This window comes from Hoplias malabaricus, chromosome 15, assembly GCF_029633855.1.
Source record: "Hoplias malabaricus isolate fHopMal1 chromosome 15, fHopMal1.hap1, whole genome shotgun sequence".
Classification (NCBI taxonomy): domain Eukaryota; kingdom Metazoa; phylum Chordata; class Actinopteri; order Characiformes; family Erythrinidae; genus Hoplias; species Hoplias malabaricus.
This window is the reverse complement of record NC_089814.1, coordinates 32,288,217-32,300,586: the sequence shown is the minus strand read 5'-3', so window position 1 is coordinate 32,300,586 and position 12,370 is coordinate 32,288,217. Positions and strand designations below refer to the sequence as shown.

The 12,370-nt window shown below is 41.7% G+C and overlaps 1 protein-coding gene across 1 annotated transcript; it reads right to left on the bottom strand.

Annotated features, from left to right (window-relative positions):
• Positions 1-191: 191 nt before the first annotated feature.
• Positions 192-11,830, bottom strand: cdc23 (CDC23 (cell division cycle 23, yeast, homolog)). The gene is made up of 16 exons (XM_066645773.1): positions 11,646-11,830; positions 10,349-10,421; positions 10,119-10,256; positions 8,904-8,946; positions 7,711-7,816; positions 7,478-7,610; positions 6,905-7,082; positions 6,723-6,820; positions 6,287-6,368; positions 5,155-5,308; positions 4,657-4,776; positions 3,494-3,569; positions 3,319-3,380; positions 3,089-3,167; positions 2,373-2,492; positions 192-1,732 (listed from the first exon to the last, which is right to left on the bottom strand). Exons 1-16 carry the CDS (start codon positions 11,750-11,752, stop codon positions 1,565-1,567), a joined length of 1,737 nt encoding a protein of 578 aa, XP_066501870.1. The 5' UTR covers positions 11,753-11,830; the 3' UTR covers positions 192-1,564.
• Positions 11,831-12,370: the final 540 nt, after the last annotated feature.

Sequence of the window (12,370 nt, the reverse complement as noted above, 5' to 3'; positions counted from 1 at the left end):
TCCTTTGGTGGAAAAGTGCTGTGTTAGGGTTTTTCTTTATTATTATTATTATTATAACCAAGTCTCAACCCTGTCCATCCTCAGACACTGATTGACGCTGATTAACACGGAACAGAAAGCAGCTGTTTATACACATATCCGCATGACCCTGGTCAAAAGACCTGCAGACAGCAGTTAACTAAAGTGGTGGGGGAAAAACAGCCAGCGCAAAGTTTACAGCACATCTTATATTTTCCTTACATTTTTCCCCATCAGAAAAAATAAGTCTCTCCAAAATAGTAACTTAACAGAGAAGAGAAAACTCTACCTTACTTTCAATGAAAGTCGATGTAAAAAAAATAAGGTCATTATGAGGAATCTGGGATGGTCCCCTTTTAAATGGGTTTTCACTTTTGATACAAAAGCATACGAAGGTGGATCTCCTCTGTGAAATCATCCACATTTCCACACGTCGAGATCTCCATGTTTATTCATAGCAAAATCTGTTTACGGACTTGTTTTATAATTCAGTTTAAATTAGATTTAGCGTAGAGTGGCTTCAAGGCGGCACGGTGGCGCAGTAGGTAGTGTCACAGTCACTCCAGGGGCCTGGAGGTTGTGGGTTCGAGTCCCGCTCCGGGTGACTGTCTGCGAGGAGTGTGTCTGTGTTGCCCTGTGAAGGACTGGCGCCCCCTCCAGGGTGTGTTCCCGCCTTGCGCCCAATGATTCCAGGTAGACCCTGAACTGGATAAGCGCTTAGCAATAATGAATTAATTAATGTAAAGTGGTTTCAGGCTTTTTCTGAATGATAAACTTTACTGTCCTTAGAAATCAAATTACCAAAAAAAAACAAAAAACCACACAGCTCAACCAATAGTTACAAACAGGCGAGAACAGGATCATCCAGCTTCCAGTGTAAGGCCTCTCTGTTTACATTAGACAGTTCAGGAGGTGTGTTTGAAGGGGGAAGCTCTTCTGGACCGTCCAGGAAAGGGATGACTACCCCTGGCATAAAGGGCATTTTTTTCTTTTCTAAACGATGTGCATAATTAAAAGGTTGAGGTGTAAACGGTGTCAGTGAGAGTGGGTTGGGATTAGTTCTAGAAAAGAACTGTTTACAGTGATGATAAATGGAACCAGACGTTTACCGCTAAAAGCTCCTCGGAGAAAGTGAGAACATGGAAAGATTACGATAGCCATACTTTTACGAACCAATGTTTAGTTAAAGCCATGTTTGGGGGAGGAAAGTCTGATAATACACTCCCAATAGATTTGATTTCCACCTACGGTCCATGATCATTTTTTGTTCCTATTAAACTGTACACTGGTGCGCTTCACTGTGGGTCATGGATTTTGAATGAAATGCTTAGTAAAATGCATCTGTGTTTCAGACGTGGAGACGCCTGGTTTCATTCACCAACACGAGGCATATATCTGTCTCAACTATTACACATCACACAAGTCTGAACCACGGTCCACACCTCAACCCCTGAATTAAGGAGGACATTTTGGAAAACGGAGTGGAATTCCCTCTTGCTACAGTCTCAGTTCCAGGAGCCAGCGGTGTGCTCGCGGTGGGTGGATGTTAAGGCGTGACGGACGACAGATCCAGAGGGGACACTCTCCTGATGGGTGTGGTGTTGTTGGACAGAGGGTTGAAGACGCTGGGTAAGGACAACTCGTTAGCGGACGACTCTCCCTGCTCTCGAACGGCTGAGATCTGCCTCAGTAAAGCTTTCCCCTCCTCACGAGCCTGAAAAAGCAGCACAGGGAGCGTTACTGTGTTTTTAATTCTGCTTTTTTTCACAATAAAAAAAATAAAAATAAAAACATCAGATCTCCTCTAGAACAAGGACATAATGCCTCTGCTTCAAAAACAGAATCCCCTTCTGGAGCAGTTCCTAGAAGCGAGTGAGGGGCTTCAAATTGCGATATATTTTACGCTAAGCACGATTTGTATTTATGTAAATGAGTGTCACAAAGTGGTTCAATGTTTGGCTTTGCCATAGCAACAGAAAATACCTGAATGTGCTAAAAATTAGAAACCTATTAAAAAATAGAAGCTGTTCATTTCATCTATTTTTATGAACCCTTTTCCTGTGTCATTGCTCCCTAGCAGCTCAATAGTGACTCAACATTAAACCTGTACGTCCTAGTTCATCTAATAACAGAGATAAGGGGAAAATATCTCATTACATTATTTTAAATCACTGTAAACATCAGAAAGACCCCGTGGAGATGTGGATCACACGTTCTAAGTCGTAGAACATTATAACTTAAATATCAGCTCATAAATCTATGAACGTATTTTCCTTCCCTGGGCTTCACAGGTTGAGTGCAGTAGATTTAAACTTCCCATCCAGGTGTAACAGTGGTGTGTGAAGTGCACTCACATCGTTGTAGTCGCAGCAACGCTGAGCGCAGAGAGAAGCCTCGTCGTAGAGTTTGTTCTTGAAGTAGTACTGACCAAGATATCGGAGAGCGGTGCTGACCTCCGCGTGTTCTAGCTGCTCCTGAGACAGAAAACACACACACACCATTTAACTTCTTTTTCTTCACGGCCGAACAAAATGATGCACAGGAAGATATTCCATATTCATTGTTTTAGATGCTATTCCTATTTTTTCAAAATAAAAGTGTGACGTGTGAAGCTATAACTACATGATTTTGAACACAGTTAGTTGTTGTAGTCAGATGTACAGGGGTTGGACAATTAAACTAAACCACACCTGGTTTTAGACCACAGTAATGTATTAGTGTGGTGTAGGGCCTCCTTTTGCGTCCAATACAGCGTCAATTCATCTTGGGAATGACATATACAAGTCCTGCACAGTGGTCAGAGGGATTTGAAGCCATTCTTCTTGCAGGATAGTGGCCAGGTCTCTACGTGATGCTGGTGGAGGAAAACATTTCCTGACTCGCTCCTCCAAAACACCCCAAAGTGGCTCAATAATATTTAGATCTGGTGACTGTGCAGGCCATGGGAGATGTTCAACTTCACTTTCATGTTCATCAAACCAATCCTTCACCAGTCTTGCTGTGTGTATTGGTGCATTGTCGTCCTGATACACGGCACCGCCTTTAACCTTGTAAATTTTCAGTAACTCACCCCACAGGAGAAGATGTCCTGGATATAGATGATGTAACACTGTGCTGCGTCGTCTGATTCGTTCAACTGCTCATGAAGTCTAAACACATCAAGTCAGAATCACAGATCATCAATGACCCGCTGTTAACCGCAGTCGTTTTTTTAAATAAAACAGTTTCATTTACTTTACCACAAGCACAACATACAAAGCTGGGGTAGATTTATGACAGAACTGAAACATATTCTCTTACTTTGCCAGTTTGAGTAAAGCCATTCTCTCCACGTCTCCTACAGAGTACGCTCTCCAGTAACACTGAGACAAAGCAACAGAGAGTTACCGTGCTGATAAATAATCGTGTCCACAGTGAGAATAAACCAACAAAAGAGAACAAAACCGTCCACCCCTCACTCGGCTTTACTGCTGACCTTTTTCGCTTCCACCTGCTGAGACAGTTTTTCATAACATTCACCAAGAGCCACCAGCATACGAGAGTCATTCGGCCTGAAAAGTAGGAAACAAACACACACACGGATATTCATTGACTAGGGCTTGGCAATAATTCCATATTGATATAAATCGCAATATAAAATGTTTCAATAACAATGATATGATTCAAGTCCTGCTCCGGGTGACTGTCTGTGAGGAGTGCGGTGTGTTCTCTCTGTGTCTGCGTGGGTTTCCTCCGGGTGACTGTCTGTGAGGAGTGTGGTGTGTTCTCCCTGTGTCTGCGTGGGTTTCCTCCGAGTGACTGTCTGTGAGGAGTGTGGTGTGTTCTCTCTGTGTCTGCGTGGGTTTCCTCCAGGTGACTGTCTGTGAGGAGTGTGGTGTGTTCTCTCTGTGTCTGCGTGGGTTTCCTCTGGGTGACTGTCTGTGAGGAGTGTGGTGTGTTCTCCCTGTGTCTGCGTGGGTTTCCTCTGGGTGCTCCGGTTTCCTCCCACGGTCCAGAAACACATGCTGGTAGGTGGATTGGCGACTCAAAAGTGTCCGGTGGTGTGAGTGAATGTGAGAGTGTGTGTCGCCCTGTGAAGAACTGGTGCCCCCTCCAGGGTGTGTTCCTGCCTTGTGCCCAGTGATTCCAGGTAGGCTCCGGACCCACCGCGACCCTGAACTAGATAAAGGTTACAGACAATGAACGAATGATACGATTTAAAAACATATTTTCAATGTACATTATTTAATATCTGTCAATGATTGAGCCATTACTCAGTTCACTGCACACGATTATAAAGTTAGTTTAAAAATATTAATATTGACAGAGTTAAGAGCTGCAGGTTTGTCAGTGATGTCATGTTTCTGGCAATTTTTCAGACTCATATCTATATCAGGATTATATCGTATTGACAGAAATTAAGAAATATATCGTGATGTAATTCTTGCCCATATCATCGAGCATTTCGCATCACACCAGCTCTGCTGTCAGTACCTTTTTATAGAGTATATGAGACTAGATTACTGAACAGGGAGAGTTATTCTCAGACCATGCACTTCCATGATTTTTCTCGTTCTTTGTGCTTGGACTGGGAGGTCATTACCTGCCTGGTCCAGTGCCCCTCCCTCACAGGTTAGCACCTGAAGTACTAGCACACACCTGAGTTGATGGGCTTTTCTGTAGTAGTACAGTGAGTAAAACGGCATCTTCAGGATCTCATAAGTCTGTCCAAGTCCATACCAGGCTCGATAGTCTCTTTTATTCACTTCAATGGCATGTCTGTGGGAAATATAAAAAGAGAAAACTTTACTCTGAACTCATTACACCTCACAGAGGTGAACTCTAACTTTAGAAACACGAGAACCAAGTCAGCCAAATAGAGTCTGAATGGGGCTAGGGCTGCCACCCTCTCCAGGCATGTGTGCTCACTGCCCCCTAGTGTTCACTAGTGTGTGTGTAAATGTGTGTTTCACTGCACGGATTGGGTTAAATGCAGAGATCAACTACCTCTCTGTTCAAGCACAGTGGCCAATAAAGTGCTTCTAATTCTAATACTAAGCGTCCAGACCAGAGGTTAAATATGATTAAATCTGTCCCAAATAGACAGAGTTAGACCTGCGCACTGCATTTTATATGATACACGAAAAAGAAGGTGACCTGTAGGCCTGTATAGCTGCTGAGGTGTTCTTCATTTCCATGTACTCATGCCCCATCAGCGTCCAGGCCCCGAGGCAGCGCGGATTTAACTTCAGCGCTCTCTGAAAATACAGAGCAGCTTTCTCATGCTGGGAGCGCAGACTGTAATAATTACCTACACATCACACATAGAAAGAAAACATATAAATACAAGAGAAATGTAGTTTTACTACTGTTACACTATTGGTAACATTGTAAATCCTTTATCTAATTCCAAAAATTGAAAATACTGAAATATTGAATGTTAGAATATTACTTGTATTTATTCATTCATCCATTCATTGTCTGAAACCCTTATCCAGTTCAGGGTCGCGGTGGGTCCAGAGCCTACCTGGGATCATTGGGCGCAAGGCGGGAATACACCCTGGAGGGGGCGCCAGTCCTTCACAGGGCAACACAGACACACACCTATGGACACTGTTGAGTCGCCAATCCACCTACCAACGTGTGTTTTTGGACTGTGGGAGGAAACCGGAGCACCCGGACGAAACCCACGCAGACACAGGGAGAACACACCACACTCCACAGACAGTCACCCGGAGGAAACCCACGCAGACACAGGGAGAACACACCACACTCCTCGCAGACAGTCACCCGGAGGAAACCCACGCAGACACAGGGAGAACACACCACACTCCTCGCAGACAGTCACCTGGAGGACACCCACGCAGACACAGGGGAGAACACACCACACTCCTGACAGACAGTTACCCGGAGGAAACCCACGCAGACACAGGAAGAACACACCACACTCCTCACAGACAGTCACCTGGAGGAAACACACACTAACACAGGGAGAACACACCACACTCCTCACAGACAGTCACCCGAAGGAAACCCACACAGACACAGGGAGAACACACCACACTCCTCACAGACAGTCACCCGGAGGAAACCCACGCAGACACAGGGAGAACACACCAACTCCTCACAGACAGTCACCCGGAGCAGGAATCAAACCCACAACCTCCAGGCCCCTGGAGCTATGTGACTGCGACACTACCTGCTGCGCCACCGTGCCGCCCTATTATATTTATGATAAACAAAATTTAAATAAATATAAATATATTAATCAAGGGCCTGGGTTACTCACCTATAACGCAGCATGTCTCCACTCTGTACTTATCAATCTCCACCAGGTTATGAGCCAAATAACTCAGCTCTGGCTTCATGCTCTGAGAAAATAAAAAGTTATATTTGTGTGAGGCTATTTTAGTAGCAAGCAGGAAGCTTCTTAAAACGTAACTGTTGAATCATAAAAGATTGAATGCATTAAATGGCATTACTGTTTAGAACGATGACCTCACATAACCCCATCTGATGGATGAAATGGCATTTCTCATTTAAGTACTTTTGAAAATAGTACAATGCTTCTACCCTGTATTTGCACTTTCCAAATCAGCTAAATGTTCACATTTTTCACATCCGACTGCATGTTTAAATCTGTTTACAATGTCAGGGCCTGTGTTTATTTCCAGAGGGCCATCAGAGCGGTTAGACTTAGTGGTTTATCAGGAATAACGTCTCACCCTGACATACAGGAGGTTGGAGAACGTGTCCATGTTCTCAATCCGGAAAGGATCCTGCTCTCGAAGTTCATTAAACAGATCCAAGGCTTGGTCGATATCTGTGACACAAACACATTAACATCATCTCTGCTCCTTCTCACTGAACATACATTCGCTTTGTTAACTTGTTTTCCAGGACGTACCTCGGATGTTGTGGTAAGCCACTGCAATTTGGGAGATGATGTAGGTGCTCTTGGTAAATCCAGCCTCCATCAGGCTCTGATACTTCTGCAGCGCCTCTTTAATCATCTGCAGCTCTGTGTACATGTGCGCCATGAAAAAGTCCCGCACCCAGCAATCAGGCAGAGACAGAGACTTCAGCTACAGAGAGGAGAAACAATAACAATTCACCACAGCAGAACTGGGTCTGATTTTTATATATTTAGAAGGCAAAGGGATACTGGGTCAGTGCGTCTTTCCCAACGTCAGATCGTAATTCAGAGAATCCAATGACATTCAGAGTAAATGTTTGGCGTATGGTATCTGTTTTACATTTATATCTATGGCATTTTGGCAGACACTCGTTTCCAGAGCGACTTAAAAGGTTACTGATATTACAGGTAGGCCAACGCAGTGTTAGGAGTCTTGCCCAAGGTGTAGCACAGACTGCTTCGACTGGACATCGGAGCGAATAGTGTTACCACTGTACCAAAGCACTGTTTATGCAAAATAATTGGAAATAAACAAAACTTTTATCCGTCAGTGTCCTTGGTTACCATTTCGATGTTGGTGATGAGGTTACAGAGCTCTAGCCACGCCCCCCAGTGCAAAGGAAGAGCATGAGTCGCAGCGACAAAAATATCCACCGCCTCCTTCAGCAGATCCAACTTCCTCAGAACGACACCATACCTACAAAACCAGAATGGAATCAATACATACATACTCTCATATCTATACACATTTGAGCATATAGGAGGTGAAGATGGCTCGTCTAAGAGGTTTACTGTACAGGTAGAGGGAGAACCCATCCAGTTCTCCAGCGCTGTGCTTCTTACTGAGCTCTACTCTCAGTTCTCTCAGAGCCTCGTTGCGCACCTGCCCTTTCTCAAGAGGACCTGCCACAACAAAAGGGGGGGGGGGGGTTATCATAGTACAGAAGTATCACCATGCGGTTTGACACTTAAATAATGTTAAAAAAAAAACTAGGTCAATATTCTGCAGTTATTTGGGCCCTTTCAGAAGTATAGACCCTTTGGATGTTGTAAGGATCCACTTGCTTCCTGAGAGTCAGACACAGCACAGCACACTATAGACTGTCTACAGTAACCACACTCCACTTTCACAATGTTTGCATCAAATGATATTGTTCACCACAACTGCCTTTAAAGGAAAATGTAACCTTAAAATGGAGACAGCAGAGGTTAGCAGGGGCTGAGTAATTGTTTGCCTTTCTCCTACTCTAGTAAACCTCACTGAATTCATCAAACATGGCAGTTCTCACATCTACAACCCCTGGCAAAAATTATGGAATCACCCGTCTCTGAGGATGTTCCTTCAGTTGTTTAATTTTTTAGAAAAAAAGCAGATCACAGATATGACAAAAAATTAAAGGCATTTCAATTGGCAACTTTCTGGCTTCAAGAAACACTAAAAGAAATCAAGAAAAATAATTGTGGTGGCCAGTAACAGATTTTTAGAACAAGCACAGGGAATATATTATGGAATCACTCAAAACAAAATAACACTCCAACACATCACTAATACTTTGTTGCACCACATTTTATAACTTTATAACTGCTTGCAGTCTCTGAGGCATTGACTTAATGAGTGACAAACAGTACTCTTCATCAATCTGGTCAATCTTAGTTTTTTGTCATGCCTGTGATCTGCTTTTTTTTTCTACAAAATTAAACAACTGAAGGAACATCCTCAGAGACGGGTGATTCCATTATTTTTGCCAGGGGTTGTACATCATGCTGGGATTTAACCATGAATCGTTAACCGTTTAGCTTGATTAGTCAGGTCTGAAATCAAGCCTATCCCATATAAAAAGATCAGAGAGAGATGCTTATTGAACAATCCTCAACCGTGGGTTTAAGTCACCTGTCAGTGGAGAAATCCTACTTTGTGAGACACAGTCAGAATAGTACAACACTCACAGTAACGTTATCAATACAAGACCCATTTGGATCAATTCCTTACCCAGACTGTCGACAGTTTCGTCATCCTTCTTCTTTTCTCCTGACTGAGGAGAGGGAGAACGAGGGAGACATGAGCAGCCAATTAAATAAAGCCTAATCTCAGCACCAATCTGAAAAGCTCAAACAAGCCATCTGAGGAAAAACATCTGAAAAACTACAGTCACTGAGGTGTAGGTGTATGATTGAGGACAGAATAACTAACATTAATGTAGGGAAGGTAAAGGAAACATTTAAATAAACGTTTAAATATTTTTTCATTACATTTAAAGCAAGATCTGTATTTCGCTGCTGTATGGAGGGCTTTTGTGACCATAATCTATAATTAAATGGATAAAGAAATAATTAAAGATTTCTTTAAATTATTCAATTTTGAAATAAAAGCTTAAATAATTTGTGAATTGTGCGTTGTAAATATTTTATTCATTGTATTATTTAAATCATTTAATTCATTATTTAACTATTTATATATTTATTTTACGCTCCTTGCACTATGAAATAATTAAATCTGTCAACATTATCCATCATCCACCAGTGGGCGGGGCTAACTCCGATCCAGTCAGATTGATTGGCTAGATTGCGCAGTAAGAGACAGATAGATCACGTACGTTCGATTCATATTTCCGTCTACTAACGATAGTTTAGAGGTCTCAATGTCAGAAAGCTGCTCTGAACTCTTAATGGAGGCTGCAAATTTTATTTTAGAGTCATTAAGATACACCCCTGCTGCTGTGTGATCTTCCACTCCATCAGGTTCCACCCCATCAGGTTCCACCCCATCAGGTTCCACCCCAGCACCCAACAGACAGCCTGTACAAGGTAAGCTAGTTAGCGCTAGCTAGGTAAAAAAATGTCCTAGCGTTAGCCAACAGCAACCAATCAAACTGACTGGGTCGGAGTTAGCCCCGCCCACTGACGGATGACGTTGACAGATTTCATTATGTCATAGTGCAAGGCCTTGTTAAATATTTAATTAAATTATTTAAATAATACAATGAATAAAATACTTAAAATGCACATTTAAATAATGATAAAATAAATCACAAAATTAAAGCTTTTATTTTAAAATTAATTCTTTATTCATTTGATTATATAATATATATATTTTTATGTAAATTAAGTAAATAAATAAAACTCTCTCTACCCAAAGGAACTAATATAAATAAAGCAATCAAACCTTAACATTACAGGTAAATGTTGGTAAATGGTGGTATCTCACCAGATAGCGAGAATACATGTAGAGGAAATAAGCTTTCTGACTGCGACATCCTCGCAGGAAATACGCAGCTCGATCGTACTCCTTCAGGTCAAAATACGACTTCGCCAAACACAGTGCATCCAGATCCTGAGCATCCTCCTGAACAGAGAGGAAATATTTTCCACCTTAAATATCACAGCACGTACATGATGACGTTATATCAGACACTACTAGCATTTCATTAAGCTCACCTCGGTCAGTTCAGGTGCTGGGGGAAGTTTACTGAGTGGAAGAGGATTAAGAGCAAAGGCCAACTCCGATGCCCTGAAAGAAAAAAGAAGAAGAATGGCTTAAAACCAACTAAACATTCATTCTCGAAATATATTACTGCGTCCACATGTGTCTCCTATTGAATATGTATGAAGCATCAGGAAACGGTGAATCAGACCATGTTGAGCAGCTCAAGTTGTTTGTTTTTTACGGGTTCTAGGCATCAATTATTACATTTCTTTATATTTAACAAATAGAATTAAGTTTGTCATTATAAACGCTGACAATCTTGTCTTTGTATTGTCTGTTAAATAACAGTTAAATTGAAGGTACAAACTACAGATTTCAGTTTTTATAACTTTTTTAGAAAGTGTTCTTACTTTTCTATAAATGGAGAAATCAATCAAGACTCTTAAGGGTAAATATTCTCTGCATTTATTATTTATTGAATGCTTAATAGCTTAGCTGCAAAAACAGCATGTTTTGAATTCACTGTTTGTGTGATGTCACAAACACATTTGTATATATAGACAGTTTCTCCATTTAGTAATGTTAAAGTCACAACAAAACGTGCTATTTGTGATGTCACAAAAACTAAAGCATTTCTATATATTGGTCTGTTTACAACCGTTAAACTCAGCCCAGTTTGTTCTTTAAACAACAGGCACAGCCAATTACAACAAAGCTTACTAGCATCCACTAGCAAAGGCTGTTTTATTCAATGAGATTGCCTTATGAAATGGAATAATAGCTGTTTTGACAATTAAACTATAAGCGGAGGGGAAACTACACATAAATAAGTAAATACATAAAAACAAAAACGGGCTCTTTAAGGCCAGAAGACACAGAATACTGAAAAGTCTGTATATATTCCAAGTCTGTTGGGGTTTTTATGTTGTCTTCAAAAGGCAAATTCAACGTTACATTTGAGAAGAGAGTATTTTTGTTTCATATTCGCCAGCTTTCTGAAACTGCCATTGTATAAAGTGTAATAAATGATGTATAAAGTTTTGTATTCTGTAACAAAAAATGCCTTGTAAAACACATTTTCTTCCCCTTGAGATGTTAGCTTCATATTCTCCAACAGCCTTTTGAAGTAGTCCGTTCCACCTTAAATTCTCAGCAGTTGCATTACAAAGCCACGGCTACCGAATACAACTGCTGCGGCATTTAAGGTGGAACGGAAAATTCGAATAAGAAGCCCGCCCGGGTTCTTTTAGTTTTCCCTCACGTATTTTCCTAAAGGCTGTATGGGAGTGTTATAGTGTGTTTTCTTACCATTTGGCGCTGTGTAAGAGTCCTCGCTCCCTGCACTGGTACTGAATCTCCACTAGCTGCTGCTTCACTCGAAATAAATCCTGCAGTTCTAAACTCAGAGACGCCATTTCTCCCGCCTTCTGTCACCAAGCACACAGCGCCGCCAGCGGACAACACGGGGAACTACACCCACACCTACTAGACTACAAACCAATACACCTGCAGGAAGTGAAGGATTTGCGAGGAAGGACATCGATTAAACCTCTCAGAATGCATTACTCTTCATCAAATTTATATTTTTAAAAGCTATTTCCTAGAAAAGAAAATCCCTTAATGCCTTAAAAGTGGTGTAGATGTAACAACACCTTCATTCACTAAATACAGAACTGTGAATATGCAACTAGTCCCCGCCGGTCTCTCCACAGAACCACTCACCTGCAGCTTGAAAGACAAGTAGATGGTGTTACATGGTGTGGTTCTGAACAACTGCTGAGGGTGATGAATGTTTTGGTCTAAAACTGGTGGTGAGGGTCACGCATGAGTTTGTGAGGTCAAATACAGTTCTTAAGCTCAGAGTTCCTATCATCATCATCACAGTGTATGTATCCCTTCAGACTGGGGTAGACATGGAGTTGTTGTAGACATGGAGATGTCTGGTTACATTCAGCAACACTTTAAAAATGTTGACTCTCTACAATCCACCATTTTGTGATGTTGTTTACACCCCAGCACTGAACTGCAGGGAT